At 41.6% G+C, this 23,602-nt stretch overlaps 1 protein-coding gene across 8 annotated transcripts in view; it reads right to left on the bottom strand.

The window, feature by feature from the left end:
* Positions 1-541: 541 nt before the first annotated feature.
* Positions 542-23,602, bottom strand: part of FAM83F (family with sequence similarity 83 member F) — a 29,679-nt gene continuing 6,618 nt past the window's right edge. Inside the window, exons 3-8 of one of the 8 annotated variants that reach the window (XR_010999426.1) lie at positions 18,797-18,918; positions 17,513-18,225; positions 9,629-12,385; positions 3,007-3,150; positions 797-927; positions 542-652 (exon numbers count right to left, since the gene is read on the bottom strand). Coding sequence is in view for 1 of the 8 variants with exons in the window: in XM_068191365.1 (XP_068047466.1) it covers positions 12,321-12,385; positions 17,513-18,225; positions 18,797-18,918 (900 nt within the window). In the remaining 7 variants the exon portion in view is untranslated. Of the gene's footprint in view, positions 928-3,006; positions 3,151-3,724; positions 5,004-6,286; positions 12,386-17,512; positions 18,226-18,796; positions 18,919-23,602 lie in introns of those variants that run through there. The other 7 variants (XR_010999425.1, XR_010999424.1, XR_010999429.1 and 4 more) reach the window with 7 other exon arrangements.

Raw genomic sequence — 23,602 nt, 5'->3', positions numbered from 1 at the left:
ACTTCTCTAAACAAATAAAGAATGCTGCCAGCTTAGGACAGTTCTGGATGCCAAATGAGAGAGGACAAGCATTTAGAAACAGCACTGATACTTCGATTTTGTAATCGGAGTTTTTGACACTGGTTTATTACTTCCAGAAGTTCCATGACACGATTTTTTATAGGCTTGATAGGTTTTTATATCAATGTACCCAAATGAACTCTAGATAGTCTGTCACTAAAAACTACTGATATTTTTAGAAAAGGTCTCTGCTAACCCTGCCTTTTTTTCTGCTTTGAATGCCCTAAGCAGCAGCTGTCTTGTGGACACAGAAAGGAACCAACCACTTACCTGCATGGTGATTAAGAGAAAGGTTACTTTTTGGAAAGCCATAGTCAAGTGTGTGCTGATGCTCTTTGTGATGTCCTGCGTTTAAGTGTTTTCATGTGAAATGTAACATTTAACATATGATACAATGCTGTACTTTATCTGTGTCTAAAATGCAGGCAGCCCTGAAAAAGAAGATTGCCATTGTTTAAAAGATGATTCATAGAAAAAGTAATAAAAGAATTTATGTTCTCTTGTTTTATATAAACACAGGTTGATTAGATTATTTTCTTACTTACATCTTTCCCCTGGAAGCTGCTTTTTAATCCATCCTTTTCCTAGAAGACTTCAGGGAACTTTCAGCAGGCATATGGCATCAATATACGAGGGGAATAAAACATAAATATTTACAAGGATTATGATCCTATTTAAATACCTATTATCCTTATTTAAATATATTTATCCTAATAATTACTTTCAGCAGAGATACCTGCTAAGGATTCAGCATTTCCTATTTCCTTCAATTGAGTGGTGAGAAGTTTTCTCAGCCATTCTTCTGCTTCATGGAGCTTTTCAGGGAACAAGCAAGAAAGAGGAAGTAATACTTCATATGCCTGGAAGCTGTAAAAATCAGGATAGAAAAAAGGAATTTTTGCTTAAAATAGAGAAGAGCAGATTTCAACGTGATTATTTTTTCCTTTCTAAGCCACCCATAACAGCAAAGAAGAAACATAACAATTTAAGTATAAAGAAAGTAATGAATACTAGAATTAAGTTAAATAGCAAGAGGAAATTAGGGAGATGTCAGATGTAATTTTCAAATTTGAATGTTAGTCATGTGATTAGCGCTAACATTCCTGCTTTACAAAAAACTGTAAAAATATCTTTAATGACTGTATGTGCTCAGGACCTTTAAGTCCCAGTCAGACACCTCCACATCTCTAACTGTTCTTAATATAGTAGGCTTATTTTGACATTACCTATTTTTATGTGTCATACCCAGGAAAGACATGCAGCTGCAGTAGAAACAAGAGCAGTTTATGCATGTCTTGGGCAAAGGGCTTAGCAGAAGTTTCAATTTGCTTTGCTGTCATGCTCACATTATATTGTTGGAAGGAAAAGGGAGAAAGAATTTTGTCAGCCCACAGCTAAAGGGGAAAAAATTGTTAATGTGACGGCAGTGGTTTTAAATAGAGAATAATTCATGATACGACTTTGTTTTGTTTTTCCTGGATGCAAAATTAAAACAACGCTTTGTTAACATTATTTGAAGCTATTTTAAATACAGCTATTTTCAGCAAAACAATGCTAACATGTGGAGGTTTTTTAATGAAAAAAACAGACAATTAGGAAAATGTTTTGAAAATATTGTAATCTTTTACACAGTCTTTTTGCCTTTTTTCACTATTTTCAGTCCTGAAAGTGAACCAACATGCGTACAGGAGTTATCAGCTAGCAGTTTTGCTGAGGCTAGAAGTAGTGCAGCTCTTCAGACAAGATTTTAATTAACTTTTAACGTTCCCATTCCACCAACTTGGTTGGAACTATGATACTCAATATCAGCAGCAGCCTGTGCAAAACTTTTGAGTGCCCTTTGGCTGAATCTAAATGGAAACTAAAGTATTGGTAGGTGAAAGCAACTATAAGATTATTTATGTACCCATTTATGTCACCCAGCTCCATCCCAACAGAAAAACAGGTTTAGAAGAAAAAAGAGGGCTGGGCACATTCCTGCTAGTTCCTTCCCTATGCTACAGGAGAATATATATGCCCTTGCTCTTGCAAAAGGGAAATATCACACAGATATGATCAATACTGATGCTGGAGAATGCTCCCATCTGTCCTTCTATAGCAAACTCCTATTAGGACAGCAAGACCATGGGATTATTTTTTGTTTTTTAAATTATTATTATTATTATTTTCTGGGAGTTGTATCTGTGTAGTGATTTAAGATGGCAGCTTTCCAAGGCTTTGCTGTGGTTCTAAATTAATTGAGTATGCTGTTTAATTTTTTATCTCGAGCTTTTTCCTCATATTCAAAAGGGCTCCCGTTGTCCTTCATTATTAATGAGATCAAAGCAAGCAGAATGGCTGCCATTTCTCCTTAGTCTGGGAGTGAAGCTATCCCTAGTAGAAAAGCACAGTGCTGTCTGCACTTGTCAGCAGCACTGAAAGCAATACCAACGGCAAAGCGGCTGCCTTTCTTTGCTCTGCTGAGCTGGACACAGGCGGTGAGCAGGAATAATGCGCTACCAGAAAAGCAGATGAGGAAACAAGGATGGCACCTGCAGAGCAGGGGACAGACTGAAAAGTTACTGTGGGGTAGGGCAATGGACTGTGCAGAATGCAGGGCAGAATACCTGAGGAGGAAAAGTAAAGTTTCCATTTCTAATATGTGGAAAATTGTGCCTCCTCCAGGCAGCCTAGGCAAAAAACAAACAAAAAACCCAAACAAACAAACAAAAAAACCCAGAAAACAAACAAACAACCCCAAAAAATCCCCTCCAAACCACAAAAGTTACTATCAGTTTTGATTAGGAATTCAAAGATACAGTATAACTATTTGTACTGTCATACACTTTAGAATATGGTTACATTATTCCCCCTTCATGGCTTCCTTCCCGAAGTTCCCAAAACTGGTGTTTCATGGGGAAGCATTCAGGTAGATTTTTATAAAAACCAAAACAACAAAAAACTCACCAGAAACTCCATGCATATCTGAGTTTTAACTGGACAGGTCACCGACACTTGCAAAGGGGCCAGAGGCCAGGGTGGCAAGACCTGAGGACAAAAAGTGAGAATAATTCTGGAAGGAAGCATCATCAGTAAGACAGAGGAAAAAACCTGCTGAAAGACATCATAAAACTGAGATTGGTAGAAAAATGTGGTTACAGAATGAAGGTGATGGTGGGAAAAAATGTGGGGATCTCATGTGGCAGGGAGTGGGAAGCTCTTTAGAAGGTTTCTTGGATCGCGGGCCAGCATGGCATGCAGAAGGGCGTGTTCTGTCCTCACACGGAGCTCAGGAGCTGCGCTTTTCTCTTCTCCCCATCAGCTGCAGGGTGACCCTGGCCAAGACCCTGCAGAGAGAGCTGTGTGGGGAGGCAGAAGGGAGACGATGACAGCAGCGGGGTGTGAGTGCCAGAAGGAAGAGCTGTGAAGCAGAAGGGCCCAGGGTCACCCTGTGTGAGGTGGTGTGAACCCGGAGGAAGGTGGCGGGAGCTGTTCCCATAATTTTGCCTCCAGCAGCTTGGGAACAAAGAGCGGCCACGCTGGGTAAGCCAAGCTCTTTTTTCTTTACTACTCAAAGCTAATTACTTACAAACCCCATGACTCACTCACTGTCCCAGCTCTGCTTCTGCAGCAGTTAGCAGCAAAGTCAACCCAGGTTTGCGAGTATGGCTTTCTGTGTCACCTCTTCAAGGGAAATCTGCCAGCAGCTTCCCCATGGCTGCCATGGGATCAGTTCCTGGGAGTTCAACGTGGGGCTGTGTGGACAAAGCCCTCAGGACCACGCCTGGGAACAATTACTGGACCTCCTGCTTCAGGGAGATGATATTTTTGGACATACTGATAAACTGTGTGCAGGCACCACTGGAGAAAAAAGATGCATTTGCTCAGGAGCTACAACAGTATTTGGGTCCACTGTCCTATTTTATTTTTGCATGAGGAAGGAAAGGTGATCAAAATTCCAGTGGATTTAATCAAGCACAAATGGCCCTTCTAAAAACACCAGGTTCTCTCTTCCTCACTTCAGATAAACCCAGGGCTTTTCTCCTAGTCCTGCCCTAAGGAGACTTTTGGATTGGAAGAGAAAAGTCAACATTACATTGAGGCTAATTTTCTTTTTTTCCTGAAAGAGAGTAAAATGTTCTTTTATGATTGCAGTTCTGGATTCAAAGACCTTGCTAAAAAGAAAGTGTGTTCCCTCTCAAGGGCCCTCAGCAGCTGAGTTATAGTCTGTTTTCTTCCTCTGCTTAGAACACCCTTAATTTCTGCTGCTGGATTGCTTATTGTCACTGGGGATCTTATACAGCCTAATCCAGGCCTGGCATCTGTTGTAACCCATGGTCCTGCTTCCACAGGGTAGTGCTAATGCTCAAAGAGCAAGGTAAATACACTTTTAAGCTTCTTTTCCAAGATATTCCAGACCAGAGAGGTGTTCAAGAAGACAGGGAGACTGTTTATTGAGGGAGCCCAACTCCTCCAGAAGACTTTCTGTTGCAGCAATTGCTTTTGCAGCAATATTCAACGCAAACACCCTACAGCATTTCCAAGGGTGTCCTCATGTTAACAACGTTGCTGTGCATGGGTGAATTCCCAATTACTTATACCAAGCACTACTTATGTGGAAGATTTTGAAACAAGATGGAACCTGCCTGGAACAACACCCTCATTTTGGCTGCAGGGTGCAGCATCTGTAGCTGGCGCCTGTGCTTGTCTGTCTCTCTCTTTGTTCTTGTGAGTCTGTCTCCTTGGATGCAAAGAGGAAGCTGTTGGTCATACTGGGTTGTCAGTAAATCCAGTTTAAATCCAGAGTAACCCCACTGGGTGCAGGGAAATTAGATGGCTTTGCAGAAGCATAACTTTATCTCTGTGGCTGAACCAACATCTTTAAAAGTGGTGTAGAAATTGGTGAGAAATCAGTAGAGAGAGTCCCAACTTTTCCTTCCAGAAAACTTTGATTTGTTGAATTTCTGCAGTCATAAATACAGAACAAAGGAAGTGAATATATTACAGTGTCCTCATTGTAAGAGGGCAATGGCAGGTGCTTTGATAAACTAGGAGACAGGTCATTATTTCAGTGCAATGCCCATCAGAACACCCGCCTACTATAGCTCTCCAAAAAGTTATTTTTTAGCTTCCTTCCTATGAGATTTGTTAGACTTTGAAGGAGAACATCAAACAAGTGGTAGCATAATTTACCAAGTCCTAGAAAAGTTATATTGTTGAATTGCCTTGCATTGTACTGAGGCAATGGACTAGATGACCTACTGACCTTTCCCATTTCTGATGTCTATGATTATTGCTGTTATTCCTCAGGACACTAAACAGAGACATTTTCTTCCTTTCAGTGGCAAAATGTCACTAATGGCCGTGCTAAATCAGAGCAATTGATCCTTCTGCAGATGTGTTGTGCACTTAGCAAGGCAGCTATAGATGATCGTGCTTTGTTTAGATTTGCTGTTTTCTATTTCTGTAGTGCAAGTGCTCAGTACAAGGGGACTATCAGCCAAGGGAAAGATTTTCTGGTAGGAGATTAAGGATAACTAAGGAAATGGTTGCATGACCTATAAAGAGAGGATCATAAATATTGCAACAATAAAACCAATAGCTCCCTCAAAGTTTAAATAGCTTTTCTTTTCAAACACTTGAAGTAAGTGCCCTTTTCCCAAGGTTGTCTAGCACCTACACGTTAAGGTTTCACACAGTTTCACCAAATATATTGTAACTTCTTAGGGAACTAACTTTTTCTTTTAAATAATCTTTCTTTGTGGAAGCATCCCCTTCAAAAAAAAGTTTCATCACAGGTACCTGGAAGTTACTTATCCTTTCCAGTAGTAGAGAAGGTTCAGAAAAGCCAGAGCATAACAATAATAAAATAGGCCCTGCTGTGCTGCTTCTTAACCACAACACCCACCAAGCAATGCAAGTAGGGGCAAACAGGGTTCTGCCCTTTTATAACCAAGCAGCAGCACTTACCTTTTCTTGCATCCTAGGGGGAACCTCAGACACAAGGGTTTGCCTCTATAAACCCTCAGCTAGAACATTTATATTCCTCACTAGTGTTCCCATGATTTTGCCTAGTGTGTAAAACCCCAGACCTGTGCTGTTGCAACCCTGCTGTCATAGCCAACTGACATTCCTACTCCACATGTGCTGGTGGTGTGAAAGACACAGCCTTTGCTTCTAATGCTTGGTGTAGGATCCAGCTCTGGAGTAAGCAGACTGCTCTCCTGTGTGCTCAGTCTTTTCCCCCCCATTCTCCATGCTGCCATGAGTCTGTAGCCAGCTCAGGAGAAACATAATCCAATGTGTTCCAGCAGCTCACAGATGTGTTCCCGTTCCTTTGTTACCCCGTGTTCTCACGTACATTTAGCTCATGTATCTTACCCTTTGGGCACTCTTAAACAAAAGTATCACAGTAGCATCTTGATATTAGTGCTGCATCCTGCAATCAATTGGCTGTTGGTCTGATTACAGAGAGCAATAGCCTTGCTAGAAAATCCTATCTAGTCTGGGAAATCAAATAGCTCAAGAAACATGGGTGTTCATTCAACACGCTGCAGGCATGTGCCAAATCCACGCCCAAGCCCATGCAAAATGCTGATCAGTCCACAGCCCACTGGTGCAACATACTTTTCTTTCTTACACATTGGAAATTTGCAGCTCAGAAGTTCTTCTTCTTTAAATAAAGTAAAAAGACAAAGGGCCCCCTGAATAGAGTCAATACTCAGAATATCCTTAACCTCACCTCCCTGATAATCCCCTGTGCTACTGGTTGTAAATGCATTGAAATCAGCTCTCATTTTTTATGTTCTAGGTTTCAAGCTCTCTGTAATAGCCACAGTCCTCATTATGCAAATGTTGTATTTTGCCTCTGTGCTTTCTGCACAAATTCTTTTGGTTGTGTTTTCCTGGTTATGTGCAATTTCACACGTCCAGTGAAATTTCAGCCTCTATTAAAAAAATTGTCCAGTGTTTATGAAATCTTTGCTTTCAGCACTCTCTGTCATCTAGAAGTTGCTGCTTTCTACCCAAGGCAGGCAGGAGGGCTGTTTTATGCCTACAGTTCTCCTACCAGTGACATTTCTAATGTTTTAGAAAAAGAAAATAAAACCTGACAAGTCAGATGAAAGGCTGAAGTTGATGTTGCAGACAGGCTGGAAAGGGAGAAAGGAGTAGAATTAGAAACATTTCTAAAATTCAAGACATTAACACATTATGTGATGAGTTTAGGATACAGCAGCTACTGTGCCCCTAAGTTCTAGTGCAGACACTTCCACCTACTCTCTTACTTCCTTATCTTGCTGAAAAGCCCTGCAAATTTGCCCACATTTGGATGCTGAGTGCTGTATGTCATGCTGTGGTTTTCTGTAACTAAACTCCCCAAGCACACATGCCCAGACTTGCGAGAAGGATGAGAAATACGTGTTGTGCAAAGAATTAGGAAAAGCTGTGCCAGCCTTGCTAGAGGCATAAAAGCTTTACTATTTCATCTACATCCATAGGTTTATCTACCAAGTTGGTTCCTACAGTCACTGTCTCTACTTTTCCTAAGCCTTGCTTATTAACGAGGATTTCCAAATTTGCATTTCTTCAGCAGGCCAAGGACAGGGGACATAAGTTCTAGAGACACAAAGAGGTCGTTCAATCCTCGACTGCTCCCTGGTTTTGCAAGAGCATGGACAAAAGTGTTAAGAAACAAGAGTATAATATTAAAGTAGCAGAGAAATGAGGGGAAGGACAGTCTTATCTTTCTTTCTTGCAGAACCTCCGTAAAACAAAAAAGAAAAGGCAGAAAGTCATGGTGGTGCTATTGCTATAAAGAAAGAAGTTCAGGATCCGCAGAGCCCTGAGATACCCTGTGAAACAAGATTGGATTAGACAGACTCCTCTTAAACAGTACAAATGCAATTGCTACATGGATTTAAAACACTGAAAGATGAAGATTTTGTTTACTGCAAATATTTTTTTTATGTACCCTAATGCCCAAAAGTAAAACAGAGGCTGGATTTATTCTGAACCATGGTCAGGAATTCTAAAACAGGCTTTTGTACACACAAATAAAGGAAGCATGGGAAACAAGAGCTTGTGAGTTACTTAAATGTCAAGGATTACATTGTACCAGGTAAAACTGAAATGTAGCACAGGGACTCAGTTTCATAAATTAAATGTCATTGCTGATGGGTACAAATTATATAAGAAAGATGGAAAGGAAAACCAAGGTGGTACTTTGTCAGATGCATTTATAGCTGCAGCAAGATACATTTCAGCTGCAAAGTAATTAAAAAAACAAAACAAAACAACAAAACACCAAACAAAAAACAAACAACAACAACAAAAAAACACCCAAACAACTAAAGTGGACATCTGCTGCAGCCTACTCCAGCAGCAAGAAAGCAGGAATGAATTAGTCTCTCTTAAGGTACTCAAAGCCACAAAACACTGAACTTGTGGAGGATTTAGCTGCCCCACATTTCTTTTAACAAATACCACCAAACACTGACCAAAGAAGTTCACCAGTCACACTGGTGAACCTGCTGTAATCAAGACAGTACAGGTTCTTGACAAATAAATGAGAAAAATGCCCCCAACCCAGGAACTGTAGCAGAGAAATTACAAGTGACACCATGAACACAGTATCTAAATGTAACACAGTAAAGAGTTTATTTGACTTAGAAAAGGTCTCTCACATAATTAACTGGACACATATACATTAAATATATAAACGCATACCAAAAGAAACACAGAAGGCACACATTCAGCCAAGAGGCTCTTTCTGAACCACTCACCACTGCAGGCCAGAAAGAGAGAGCCATGAGCCCCAGCTTTGTTACTTTCGGTCCAAAACCAGGACCACAGCTGTAGGCCCCATGGTGCTCCACACAGACCAGCCAAAGAGGGAAAGAGATCAGAGGACAGGCGTCCTCTTGGGATTGTACAGGGTCAGGATACAGGTGCCAGAGAGAGCTAATCTGGCTCTTTTGAGTAGCAACAAAACAACAATTCCCATCTTTCCCACCCGCTTGGGAGGTTGGTGCCTCGATTACAAGAGAGAACATCTTGGGCAAGCACCAACTGACAGCTTATTTGAAGACTGCAGTACCTTCAACCTCTGCTGGCAGACTTTCAACACAATTCCTAAGCACTGCCCTTTGCCCCTGTGACCCCCAGCACCATCAACCACATTTTATCTGGAGAGCAAGAGAGGTTCATTTTACAGGTCACAGCCCCAGGTTTCTCATCAAGAACCACAATTAGCAAAAACTAGTCAAAATAAATGACTAGTCACCTCACACAGACTCTCTTCTGTTGCCATAGGAGCAGGTAAATAGCCCAAATTCAGCAGATTTTATCTTCAGGGAAAAACCAGTTCCACCAGAGCCTGAAACCTCCACTCTGGATCAACAAGGCTGTGTGCCTCCTCAGAGTCATGCTGAGTTTAAGGAGCAGATTTATATCATGCAAAAAAGCAAGTTTGTTCTCTCAAATTAAGTAATTAAGCAGTGTGTGATAAGCCTAAGGAATTCTACTAGCCCCTGGAGTCAGGCATGAGACTGACTTCCATGGAAAGAATTTGAAAACAACTGAACGTTACCTTTCAGTAACTGGTGTGGCACCAAAGAAGACAAGCAGACAAGAGACTTTCTCTGGAAAGGATATCCTGTTAGTTGACAGGTCAAAGAAAAGAGCTCTGACATCCACCATAGGGAAGAGAAAGTAAAGCACACTAATGCGTAAGCACAGAAGGAAAGGAAGGACAAGTGAAATCAGCCTCTTAGACTATTTGTGAAGTCACTTCACCCAAGATGAAGCAACAAGGAGATAAAGGGCTTCCTGGAAAACCTGACCATATATATCAACATGGTGCTAATTAGTTAATTAACCTATTGCACAATAAAAAAAAATAAATATTTTAAAAGCCTGGGAGGAAAAGGAAGCACCAGATGACACTGTTCTTTTCAGAACAAAAAGTGGAACAACATCAGCCTAATAAATGTATACCTGAACTTTGCTAACAAAGTGAAATAAACACAGAGAGAGAAAAAAAGTCTCCCAATGTCTGCAGAGTGGTCACCAAAGTATGGCAAAATCAAACCACTTTTAAGAACCCTGCAAACACAGCGAGTAGCTTTAGGCACATGAGCTACACACACGCAGCCAACAGGATAACTTAGCTATCAAGTCACTTCTACATCCAAGTGTGGTGTCATTTCCAACACCTCTTTTTTTCCCCATTACCAGGAACAATTTTATGAAACACTGCTAATAATATGAGCTGACAGACCCAGCTGTAAAACTACAGCTCATTCCCAGAAGGCTATATAGAATATATTATATAGAGTAGCAAGCATTTAACCCATGGAATGAGGATGAGTATGTTTAACAGAGGGCACAATACCTTTGGTATTTTAGCATCTCAAGGCATTCTGCAGGGTAAATAGAGTAAAACAGACCTGCTTGCCATTCAAATTAAATATGCTTCAAGGAACGGCAATTAATCAATCAGTGAATCAATCAACTGCATTTTATCATCAACTACAGACAGCTGTTTGAGTGTAACAACCTCTACTGCAACCCAGCACCTGAAAGAGTCTTTCGATCAGCTGCTTCTGTGTTGGGAGTGCATCGATTGCCTTTGCTGTGAATTTGTTGTGCAGCTAAAAACCGAGATGGTTTCTCTAAACAAAAAGCAAGAAAACTAAACCTGTGGTCTTCTGGTGCTTAAATATTTTTTTGGCAAGTAGGCATGTTAGTTTTCAGGTCTCTTCTAATAACTAGGATCTAATTTTTTTAGGTATCACAAGAGGATTTACTTATGACAGCAGGATATGTAATTTAAATGGCAAGAAAGCAAAGTGAAATGTCAAATCTGTCCACTGTAGAGACAAAAACAATCTGTTTATCCACTCTGTTAGTGAGCAGAACTGGAAAAGGGATAGTGAACAAGAGGACAGAAATGCCAGTCAGATCCCATAGTAGCTATGAGGAAATCATCAAGGAAACCATTAAAACAGCCTGACAACAGGTTTTTTTTTTGTACCATGCATTGAATTTAGGGTTTGTTACCACAGAACACTTTGGAGGCCAAAGGTAAAAAAGGATTTTTAGAAAGGGATGAAGTGCATTCATTAAGGCCAGGTCCAGAAAGAACTGCCAGAAAGCTGAGAAAATCCATAGACTGCTGGAATGGTGTCAGAGAAAGACCTCTGTATATACAAGCCTTGTATTTTATGCTTCTGTGATCACCTGTTACAAGCTATTCTCAGAGGCAGAACAGCAGATCAGATGGCCTTTAGTCTGATTGCACACAATGCTTCTTATGGATCAAAGCTCTCAATTTTAGCATGATTTAGATTCTGGAAAGGTTAACTTTAAAAAAAAAGGACACTTGAAAAGCTTGCATGCCTCCTCTGCTTCCTCTTTCCACCCTCAAAGATGTGCTCCTTAATCATTCAGTTTCCATGAATGGTAAAAGTATTGCTGAATTAGCAACAGTGAGGATTTCATCACAGCCACTGAAGTCTATGCTATCGCTCCCAGATCCTGCCCAGGCCCCTTATCAGGCATTTCTCCTGACCCAGTCTCAAGTGTATGTTCAACATTGCCTTATAGTCAATTTTTCCTCTTTGCCACATTCTTGCTAAATCACTTTGTTCGACTGCTACATTATGACCTGAAACAGTTCCGATACTGCTCTGTAGGCTACTGTTAGCTAAACCCTTCTCCCAGTCCACTCATTTCTGCGTGGGCAAGTGACAACAGGAATCTACAGGAAGACTCCTTATGGACAAAGGATTGCTCCACTGTCTGTAAACATCCTTATTTCACCCAGAATTTGCCACTCAATTGGATTTAGCCTTACAGCCAGTCAGATCAATACATTTTTGCAGTGCAGTAGAGTAAACAATGCAACACAGTGATTCCAAGTCTGCAGCTAGACAGACCAAAGTAGCAGCACAAGTAAGTCGGAAAATCTCCTGCATTTCTCTGGGCACAGAGTGAGCTCTGAGACCAGTCATCACAGTTGTTTTTATATACAAAATATGTGTGCACATAGACATATGGACTAATACATTCATCACTAACCCTCATTTAAGGGACCGACTATCCAAAGTCTGCTCATCACCAAGTAAATGTGCTTTAGCCGGGGGTGCCAGATGCATCCAGGACCCACAGTGGCTTTACAGATCACTGCATGAGGATATGGCTGTAGGTTCAAAATCAATCAAGAAGTTACTGTTCCAGCTTGAGATTCAGTCTTTAGTTCTCCAGACAATCCTTCCCAATCAAGATAACACACAGGTAGATTGTTTGTTTTTATCACTCATAGTGGAGTTTGGATTCAGGTTACCTAGAAGGAAAAGAAGTTACAGTAGTATTAATGTTGAGTAAATAAGCCCTGGATAAAATCTGGACTCATGCTTCACTCTCATTTTTTACTATACACCTTGTGTCAGACCTACATTATTCTGCACTCTCTCATGGCTTTTTTTCTGCTGCAGTGAAATGAAGAAACATTAAAATAAGAGCAAATTCAGATTATATTATAGAGAAAACCACTGGAGAAGTATTTCTAGGCTTTGGCTTGTACTCAGTCGAGCTTCATTAGGTCCCAGCTGGCACTGATAAATAGTCTGGTCATGTCTTGGGTGGGAAGTTTTCCAAAGAGTGAGGTATGGAAAAAAACCCTGAAAACCCAAGGACAGCTCATCCGTTTGATACCCACACACATTCTCAGTAGAGTTTTTTTTTTCCACATTTTGTTTCAAACATCTCTAGTGCTAGTGTTTCCACCACTGCCATTGCAAGACAAATCCAAAGGCCTCAAGGTCTCTCACTAAAGCGGCAGAGTATGCTGCCTCCATTTTCTATAATCCTAGGTTTTTTCACTGCTTAGTCTATGAATTTCTTCTGCTCCCAGAATCTGTACCTTTCAATGCTTTCACTTCTGTCTGGTGTCCATCATTACAGCCAGATGTTGATATGGATACCCCAGCATATCTGTTTCAAGCACTGTACAAAACTGTATTCAGAGGTTTTTGCAAGTAAGGGAGCTCATCTGTGCTCTGAAGTCAGCAAAGCTTGCATGACTCTGGCCCAGGGCAGCAGGGACTGAGAGGGGCTGCCATGTGGCTAGGAATCACTCTGAACACAGGCAGGCCCCACTCATGTACTTGTAGAGAAGGAAGGTACATGTGCATCTCCCAAGCGCTTGGAGCCAGATACCAGTTCAGAGTGAAAACAGAGAGTGAAAACTGCCACAGGGAGCATTCAACCCAAGCACTGCCTCTGAATTGGGCTTGAAGTGAATAATTTTTAATGTCACTCTCTTGCTTGTGGGTATTTGATCAATGCTGCCCTTACCTGTAGGTGATGGGAAAGAGAAGAGGTCTCTTTTCTTCCCCTCCTTCTCTCTACTTTCTTCCACACTGCATCTTCTTGATGTTCACCTGGGAGGTTGCACTGCACCCTGCCTTCACTTCTGTGGCTGCTCTGTGTGCTGCTGTCTCCTCCCCACATCTCCCTGTGGCATTTCATTCTACCTGTCCTTCTCTGACACACCCTGCACGTTAGTATTATCATTACTCATATCTCCTCCCCACCTCTTTTTTCTTCCCTGTCTGTATCACATTCAAGACCCTCATGCTTTTTTATGAAAGATGTCTGTGCTTCTCTGCTTAATTTCAACTCCCAGCCCTTTTATTCTTGTCACTTTCTACTCTTGTCTTCTGACCTTTTTCTACATATCCCACTACAGTTAGAGCAAACACCCTCCTTGTATGTACCTGTGGCAGCTGCTCTCTCCACAGAGAGCAACAGGCACAACTTTCCCAGGCATTGTCCTGGGGAAGGCTGTGAGAAGATCAGAGAAAAGAATGATAAACAACTCTTATCTTCACTTGCTGCACCTCTTGTTGTGAACATGTGGAATGTCTTATGGAGATTTGTTTACCAAGGGGTGATTTCTTAATTGGTCAATGGTGATGGTGTTTTGGATTCAAAGGACCAGTTAGGTCAAACTGTATCGGACTGTCTGTAAGGGCGATAAGTTTCTTAATAAGTACAGTATAATAAAGTGATTGATCAGCCTTCTGCAATCATGGAGTCAATGCTAATTATTCCCCAGCAGGGGATGTCATGCTATGCCAAGTACCCAACAACATTTCCCTCTTTCCCTTTAGAAAAGAGGCTGAAAATTCCAGTTACCACCCTTCCATGATCTCACTTTGGCTGAAAAATGCTGATCATAACTAAGCAGCTATTTCAATGCCATCGCAGTACCCAGCGTAAATCCCATTTCTTGTTGCAAGAAGCACACAAAACTGAAACACAAAATCCTTCTACTAAGTGTATGTATTGATGTATTTTGCAACATGAGGAATGAAGTCGATGCATGGAGCACCTCAGGACAGCAGACCCTTCTGAACAAGCCCACTTTGCTTCCTCCAAAGGAGAACGGTAACCAAAAAGTCCGCGCCTTCTGAAGGCACACGGCTTTCAGACTTTTGCAGTGTTTCCCAGAAACTGCACATAGAAGTCACTGTCTTTGCTGGCCACAGTCTGCCCAGCATCAGCTTAAAATTAACAAGATTCTGGTCAGGTTCAGAGCTGCTCTTGTGTTCCTCAGCGGGTAACAGTGAAATACAAGGGTTCTGTTAATTTCATTATGTGGTTTGAGAAAACCTTTTAAGACAATGTACAACTTCCCATGTGCTAGGACAACAGCTAAGGGTGTTAATTCAGATACTTCGTTTGGAACATTGCTTTCTATCTGGAGCCCTTGTATTTTCCAGACTCCCAATTCTGACTCATAGGAATCCTTTTCTAGCCTGTAAAAACTGCATCAGATTTTCAGACTCCATCACAGCACACACTTCCATTATTTCCCTTCCCAGTTCAGATTCTCTTCATCACCATTTGCTCCTACAAGACTGAATCTGACTTTTAGCCTGCTTGAATAATGTATTTCAACTACTCTATGAGCTACTTGGGTGTGGATCTGATCTCTCCATGCATTTGCAAGGTGGGATGTGTCTCCGTGGTGCTAGAGAATTAATAGTGACTTTGGAGGATGTGTGCACAGTCAGGCCCATGGGGCTTAAGTGTGCTGTTTAATCTTTACAAAAGCTAAGGGCAGCTATTTCAAACTGTGAAGCTCTGAATAATTGCATCCTAACCTGCCTGCATACGAAGTACCTTCTCCTTCATTTCCACTTCTTACCTCCCTTCTGTCATCCAGAATATCATAGCACCAGTTTTCACTAGCTTTGCTCAAAGACAACTTAAACTTTTAAAACTAAGTCAGCCCTAAAGTTACCCAAGAACAAAGTGCCTCCTATCTTTATACTGAGGCTAGAACTCCATTCCATGGGTGTATTTAAGAATTTTTTATTAAATCCTTTTCTGTTCCTCATGAGTCTTCATCTATTTAATATGTCCTCTACCACCTCTGTTCACATGCCACTTTGGGACTATTAGACTAGAGGAGTTTTCTCTCACAAGAAAGTGATTTAATTCAAAAGCAACACACAATCCATGATCTTCCTTCAGCCTTTGATGACACCAGATGGACAAAGTCTACTTACACCATACTTCAAAAGCTATGGAGTCCCCCACTGTCACCATGCACAGGCATTCTCAATTTGCATAAACCAAAAATACTAGCAAGGACTCACTGGAAAGATTTATCAGATCAGAAAAAGGACAAGGGAAGACTGGTTTGCTGGACCTCAGCGCCTTCCCTGGACCTGTTCTCAATTCTTCCTTCCCCCTTATTGAAAGAGTTGGCAGTCTGCAGAAAGTAACAGTGGCAATAAATAAAACCTGAACATAATAGCATGGTAATGTACTTGTGGAAATGGTCTAGACCAAGCATCAGACTGTCTGGCACAGATCCACTGTGTTAGGAGGAACAGGGACACCCCTGCTGCCCAGATGGTGCAATGCCCCAGCAGGGTGCAGTGCCCCACTGTCCAGCCAAAGACATCAACCTCTCGTGCCTTAAGCTGGGCCTGATTTCATCAGGACATTGCGGGAATGCCAGGCTGGCTGCTTTGAAACAGGTGACAGTGAGAATCTCTGACACTGCAAAGTGCTGATGAATCAGAGATGACACAATTTTCTCCTTCTGTCACTAGAGGGTAGTGCAAGCACTCAAGTCCATTCCTGTAAGTGGAAATGCCCATACATCTCCCCACAGGTCCTCAATGATTTTGCTTTTCCTGGCTTTGAGGAATGGGGCCCACCAGCACATAATGTCTGTGCTCAAGACCTACTTGGAGAGAGGACCTCTCTAGATCCAGGCTTACTTCTGCCTCCCCAAATGCCAAATGCAGATTCTAAAATGGATCTACTACAGTCTTAATTAAATTAGCCATTCCTTCTTAAAGGTCCTCTTTCTTGTGTTCCTTTGGCATTTTTGAGTGTGTCCTTCATTTAGGCACAAATATTTCCAGGAACCTAATTAATCGTTGTTGTTGACTGTCCCAATACCCTGCTTTTCTTCTTGGTCCCAAGAGAACATCTTTCCATTTCACATCATGGTAACTGCAAAGGAATTCAGTCTCCCTACATCTGCATTTTGCATTCATCAGAGCACAGAATGGTCTCTAGCCAGACAAGAAGAGGAGAAATTTTCTCCTTGCAATTAGGTTATTTTCCCGATGGTGCAGGATGTATTGACACCCAACACAGCTCACTGAGAGGGAGACAACCAGTCTGAATAGTCCAAAGATTTACTTCAATCTCACAGAACATGTAAAATGTTGGGGAGTTAGCTATGAACCCATAACCTGTTAGAAATCTTTATCATTTGTGTCTTCAACTGACTGAAGCCTTGGAAGAATTTAGTGAAAATATCAATCATGCATTAGCAAAGAAAGAAAAGTTGAGAACTAGTGATCTACTTCTTTGTAGCTTCTATTTTCATGACCTTCTCCCCCATTTAAAAAGGTAGTAAAGGAGCAAATAAAAAAGACTTGCACCCTTTCCTCCACTCCTTGTCCCCTCACCTCAACATAAACACATTTTCCTTTCTTCTCCACCAGGAATTTGTCACAGGAAATACACCTGCCTAAACTCTAATGAGGAAAGGAGGGATTATACTGAAAATATCTGTGGCCTGCTAGCCGCTACAACAGAGTACATAGTGCTGCTATTTATTAGGCAAATGCACTTCATGAACTGAGCACTGTTTTACACAAGGAAATGTTTACCTTTCTCTCCCTTTGCTGCTCAAAAGTACAAGAAACATCCACATGAGAAGTACCAACCTTACAGTAAGACTGCCATTAAATTGCTTGCAACTTATATTGCCTGTGTCTTTTAATACAACTTCTACCCTTTGTTCTCACTCATTTTGGTTCAGAGGAAATGAGAGGATCTACTCACAAGTGCCTATAGTGGGTATGCTTGCCTCAATCAGCCAAGCTCAGAACAAGGGACACAGAAAGCAGAGTATGCTGGTAAAAGGTTTTACCTGAGTTGCCTCCAGTGCTCCGAACACTAGCATGGCCAATACTGAGCCTCTCATATTCCAGTTTCATGTTCCCGAGGTCTTCTCCTGAATGTCCTTCACTTGCAAAAGAATTGGCCTCAATGCTTGAGCCTGGAGACCGCTTGGCCTTGCGACTGAAAAGCCCACTGGCAAACCGTTTTCCTTGCTTTGCATTGCTCTGTGCATCTTCTTTCTTTATGTCACGAATAGACTCTCTCGATTTGGATTTATTTTTCAGGTCCATGTGGAGCCGGGACAACAGTTTCTGGGGGCTCCGATTCAGCTTGTTCAAGTTCTCCAGAGGTGGATCTATTTCTGGGAACACTTGCTCCAATGTGACTAAGTCATTCAGGAACTGATTTAACCGTTTCTTTGACTCACTTGTTTCCTCCTTTTCCATATTTCCCTGATTGTCTTGCCTGTGCCGTGAAGCCCAGAGCATCATATCACCACGGGTTGCCCCTGCTACTAAACCATACTTTGGGTTAATGAACTTCCTAGCCACGGTGGAGGAATGAAAACCTGGCTTCCCAATTCCAAGGAGGAATGGGTTAGCAATACCCAGTTCCTTGTATAAATTAACTTCCTCTGAGATGGCATAGAGCTCACGAAACTCAATGTCAAACATCTCCACGTGCTGTCCTGTCAAGACTAGCAGGATGTTTCTGTCAATGTGGGATGAAGTCCATGTGAAGCTAAGAGGAGGAAACAGAACCAACATTAGATTTTGGGGTGCATACTTGACCCAGCCCACCTAAAAAAACCTAAGACGCTATAGCGGAATATGTAGCATTATGCCATTTGCCCTTATGTCCTTGGCCAGATGGGCCCCCATAGATACATGACACAACATTATTTTTCTTCTTTAGACATGTAGACCAGTAGACTTTGGGAGAAAAGGCCCTGAAACTCTGAAGGACCCATTTAAAAAAGCAGCACTGAATCAACAGGAAGAGTCTCCAGACTGAAAACCTCACTGAAGAGAACTGAGTACAGGGACTGGTGGGGAGTCCTTGCAGACCCGTTCCTGATGCAGTGTGGAACTGTCTCTAGACCTCTGAAAAGGTCTGCCAGCATGGGTATGTTCCATTCTCTGAAGAAGTGCTCTACGCCACCTTCTCTGTTGTCCCACTCCAGTTTCTACAGATGCCACACAGATTACAGAAGCTGGGATAGAAGGGGGGTGACATGTGAAGAAGACTCTCAAGCAAAGTCATGACCATTCTTTAAATAAATGCCTTAATGCCTTAAACAAGAGTAACCTACCTGTATGATCCAGTGGCCACTTTTTCACCATCCACCATCAGGAATCGGGATGCCAGTGTGCCTCTGATCTTCCCTGATGGCATGTAGAACCCAACTCCTGTCACAGAGCGTATGCGGATATTCTAACACGGAGGTGAAAAGACAAAATGTCACAATAAATAGGGCAGAAAGTTAGATAATTGCCAGTTCCAAGTCTTAAGATGTCACTCACATTGTCTCACTACTTCTGGGACTCAGCTCATTTTGTATCAGCCACCAAAAGGGCTGCAAAAGGAAAGCATAGTGCTGTAAGTCCTGTTGTCATCCCCTGTCTAGACAGGACATTCCTTTCCATCAGTTTATAGCTGTCCAAGGGGTCAGCATCATCAGAACCCTGCCTGCTGTCTTCAGCTATTCACTTGAGCCACTGGCAAGACAATGCTTTCAGATAAGTGTCCCTACTAATGTCCTGAATACATCAGCGAAGAAGAATTTCTGAGAATGAGGAAGGAGAATCTTTTCACAAAATGAATGGAAGTAGTTAGAAAAAGAATACTTCTCCCCAAACCTCACATCTCACACCCTTTGGTCAGCAAACCTACAAGTAATGAAACAAAGCACTACCAGACACAGAAAAAACACAAAGTTAAGGTTACATGATATTCAACAACAGATGCGTGCTTGTGCATACTATAAGGATATATTTACACATTGGACTGAGTGTTACTCTGCTCATGGGTCCTGGCTGCACAAGGCTGAAGTGCCAAAGTGTCTAACATGAAACATTCCCCCTCCCCTCCCCACAAACCCAAAAACATTGAATGTCAGTATAAGTTTGGAGCAAATTATCTTGTCGCTCTGACACACAAATCTAGACAATTTTCTTCATTCCAACATATTTTTATGTAAGGATTCACTAAGAATGAAAAGCTAAAAGGTACTGTGAACTGGAGTCATAAATCCAGGGCTGGGAGTCAGATAGTCCCAGGCATAACTGCAGTTCTGATACTGTTCCCTGTGATGTTCTGGGAAAGTCAATTCACCTTTGTTTCATTCTTCTCCATTTGCAGAGCAGAAGAATCAGGAGGATTTGGCTAATGCTAGCACAGCCTCAGATCCCACAAAGAGCTAAGTCCTATTACTTTAAACCTCATCGACAGCTTAAGTATTGATAGACTATAGAAATCAGCATGCAGGAATGAGTGATTATAAGAATGCAGATTTCTTTTAAAAACTGCTTTTTTTTTAATATAACTTCTGCCTTTTGAATCCACTGCTATTTCCCCCACTAGAATACAGCAATGGAAATACAAATTCTGACTAACAGTAACTGATGATAGCACTGTTTTGCATTCAGCTGTTGCTTGATCTGTCTGGAGTCCTGTGTGGGCATTAGCTAATTAATGCTCCCAACACTGCTGAAAGTATTATTACCCCATTTTAAAGATGAGAAGCCTAAGACAGAAAAAAATGAAGTGGCTTGCCCAAGGCCTAGCAGTGAGTCATACGTATGGGATGCTGAAGACAGGTTGGGTAGAGCACAGGAGAAATGGTGCCCTTTCCAGTAATTAAAATAACATTTGAATTTGGCTGGCTGATCACCTGAAATACTTTTTTTTTCCTTGCTGATTAATGGTGGATGTGGGATTTGCCAAATCAAGCTATGCTGACTGCACAAGACGTCAGTCAACAGCTCTGACATGATATGTACTCCTGTGAATCAAGAAGTATCAGCCTGTGTGAGCAGAAAGTTTCCCAGCATATAACAAGTGTGGATCTTATTGTGTTTGTATGTTCTAACACCTTCTTTTGGTGGAAAGAAAGCACATTTGAATTTCTGCAGTAACTGAGCTGTATGTAACACTTAGAAAGGCGTAGAGGGGACAGAACTGAACAGCTGAGCACATAAACCTCCTTGAATAAAAGGTACAAGAGTGCATGAATACATCTTGAAATGCAGAAAATAAGGACAAAGTCATATAAACATCAAGCCACTTAACAGGTTATTTGTATACAATTTTCTGCCTTGAAGGATCTTGGAACATTTGTAGATTGCTAAGTCAAGCTCCAGAGGAAGAATGAGCCTGGGTTCATGTACCAAAGACTGCACGATAACAAAAGACGAGAGACAAATATAAATGAGGTAGGATTGCAGGCATTTTCAGAGGGTACTAGAGTTACAGTAGTAACAAATATTTTGAGTAGAGCACCAGTTAGCTCCAGATAGAAGGACCAGATAGAAGTGACACCTCCAGATCTATATTGTTGCAGAAGCCTGCTTAAGGTTTGTTCTGTAATATCCTGGCTTATGGGAGATGCAGTCTGCATTAAATTTCCTTATTTCCTTTCCACAGACTTGCACCACTCCTCATCACAAGCAGTGACTAACATCTCCCTGGCTACAACTCAATATGACTGGTAACAGTCAAGCCTGACAGAGCATCCTAATACAGGAAGGAATTGGTCTTCCTTGTTTTATTGTGACACTTTTAAACCTCAGTCTGAATCCACAGAAAGCTAAATCAGACCCAATTTAGAAAGTCAGCAATGCTGTGACTGACTTGACAGACCTAGGCCATAGTGCTTACAAACTGGCGCTGAGTAGGGGGAATACACAAGACAGACTCTAAAGGGAGGTGTTGTAACTGCTTCCACCAGAGAATCCTATGTGTACCTTCTGTCTTAGAACTGGGAAATCCTCTGTTTGCTCTGGACAGTTTGGAGCCTTGCAAGCTCCCATTCTCAGAAAGCCACAAGCAGTCTAGAAGAATACTGTAGCAGACCATTAAAAAACCAACAGCACTACTTCACATCACATTCCGCTCCTCCCTCATCTCAGGTAGGAGTCAATGACAAAAACCATAAAATACTGAAATGAAATTTCAAAAGTTTCTTAGGCAGAAGCTTTTTAGATGTTCTGAAGTGAAAGGAGAAACTTCTTACATGTTAGGAAAATGAATGTAAAAATTAATGTGAAGGTGAACTTCCTGCAGATAAATCATTCCCTGGGCTTGCTTGGAACTCTAGGAGAATTCTCTGTCTTTGGGCAGGAGTGTCTGTTATTGTGGTCAGGGTTAACAGAAACATGAGGACAAAAAACTTATCTAAAAACTGGTGAGAACATTCAGCCTCAGGTCCTGAAAAAAGAGGAATTTCTGAGGGGCTATGAACTTACTGTCTATGAAACCTGAAACCTCTGATTCACTGTGATCTCTGTAGAACACTCTTGTGTCAAACATAACAGAAGTCTGACAAACCATGTCCTGTAGGCTCAGGAAGCCATATGACTCACACACACAAGACATGCTCCTATGAACAACCCATGAACATTCTGATGAGAGAATTTAAATACATTTCGGGTGAGCTCTGGCCTTCAGACAAAAATTGAGGTTTTCTCATTTCATGCTTGGAGTTGGTTAAGAACTTTTAGTCTTTGCAGGGTGGGGTACTGTCTTCCTACAGCAGTTTCCCTCCCATGAGACTGTCAGCAGATCATGATACCTTGCCATCTCTACAAAAATAATATAATTTTGTGAAAATGTCCATCACCGTACATAGACAAAGGGCAAAACCCAGTGTTAACAGTAAATCTCCCTGTATTAGGACTGTTGAAGTACTCACTTTGCATTGGATGAACAGGGCAATGGGACCAAAAGGGCAGAAAACATAGAACAAAATAACTATCTGGTGGTGACAGAAGACAGAATAAACATTGTGACCCTATGGTTCATGGTAGTGCATCATCTCTCTCCCCCTGAGATCAGAACTTGTCTCTAAACTTTAGAGTTATATCTCACGTGGCTGCAACTTCCTGAGGAAAAAAAAAAAAAAACATCCTCTGTACCTTGCACAAGCATTCCAAAGGAATGGTGGGCAGAAGGGCAGGAAAGAAGAGTATGCAATTCCTTTGCTGGCAAACTATGTCTGGTGAAAACTGGGAAAAATCTTCTAGAATAAAGCAAAATGGTAATTCAAAAAGGAGGTAGTATTTTCCCTGTTGCTAAAAATCTGTAGAAGAAACTCAGACATCAAAGCAGATGTCAGGAGAAAGATGGTAGATAAGAAATGGGTGAATGATAGAGTTTACTCAGCAATTTCAGTATCTTTTGTGATCAAACAACACAGGACAAAATGATTCTGCCTGAACAAGACCAGAGGCCCAGCTTGCTTTCTTGCTTTAAATCTGGATCTTCAACCCTTGGCACATTACATCAGAGAGGAAAGGCTGGGGGGAGTTCTCAGGTAGAAACCTTAACCTTGCTGGAGCTCCTTGGGTATCCAAAGCCTGTTGCCAGGGAAATCCCTACATGATGGTTTCTGCTACACTGACCCAAGCAGCAGCATAGGCACATCCAAGGCAGCTCTGGCTGAGATACTAAGAGAACATCTTCCTTGAGAGGCAAATGACTTGTTTCCCCATTCCATGAAGAATCTCCCTGGTCATTCCACAGAACCATATACAGGAATTAACTGCACTGACCTTAGCACGACTAACAAAAACCTAAGCCATACTGGAAAAAAAGAGATAACAACCTTCAGGGGAATTTAAGATCCAGTATGAGATACCTGGGAAAAGAGGGGGAAATTTTGAAGGACAGAAATCTGCAGGCTGAAGCTTTGCAAAATAGTGAACAACTGGGTCAAAAGATGTTAAAAATTTCTTCTCAGTGGACTTCCTTCAACTCAGATTGTACTATTTTTAGCTAAAGATGTCTAAAGGAAAACATAGCATGGGCTGCCATGAAAGAATGGAATCACAGAAGGGACACAGAAGTGTTTTCTCCTTCTTTTGATTGCATCAGTTCAAACTACATCTCCTTAGAGAGA

Source organism: Anomalospiza imberbis, chromosome 5 (assembly GCF_031753505.1).
Source record: "Anomalospiza imberbis isolate Cuckoo-Finch-1a 21T00152 chromosome 5, ASM3175350v1, whole genome shotgun sequence".
Classification (NCBI taxonomy): Eukaryota; Metazoa; Chordata; class Aves; order Passeriformes; family Viduidae; genus Anomalospiza; species Anomalospiza imberbis.
The sequence above is the reverse complement of the archived record's forward strand: the minus strand, read 5'-3'. Positions and strand labels throughout refer to the sequence as shown.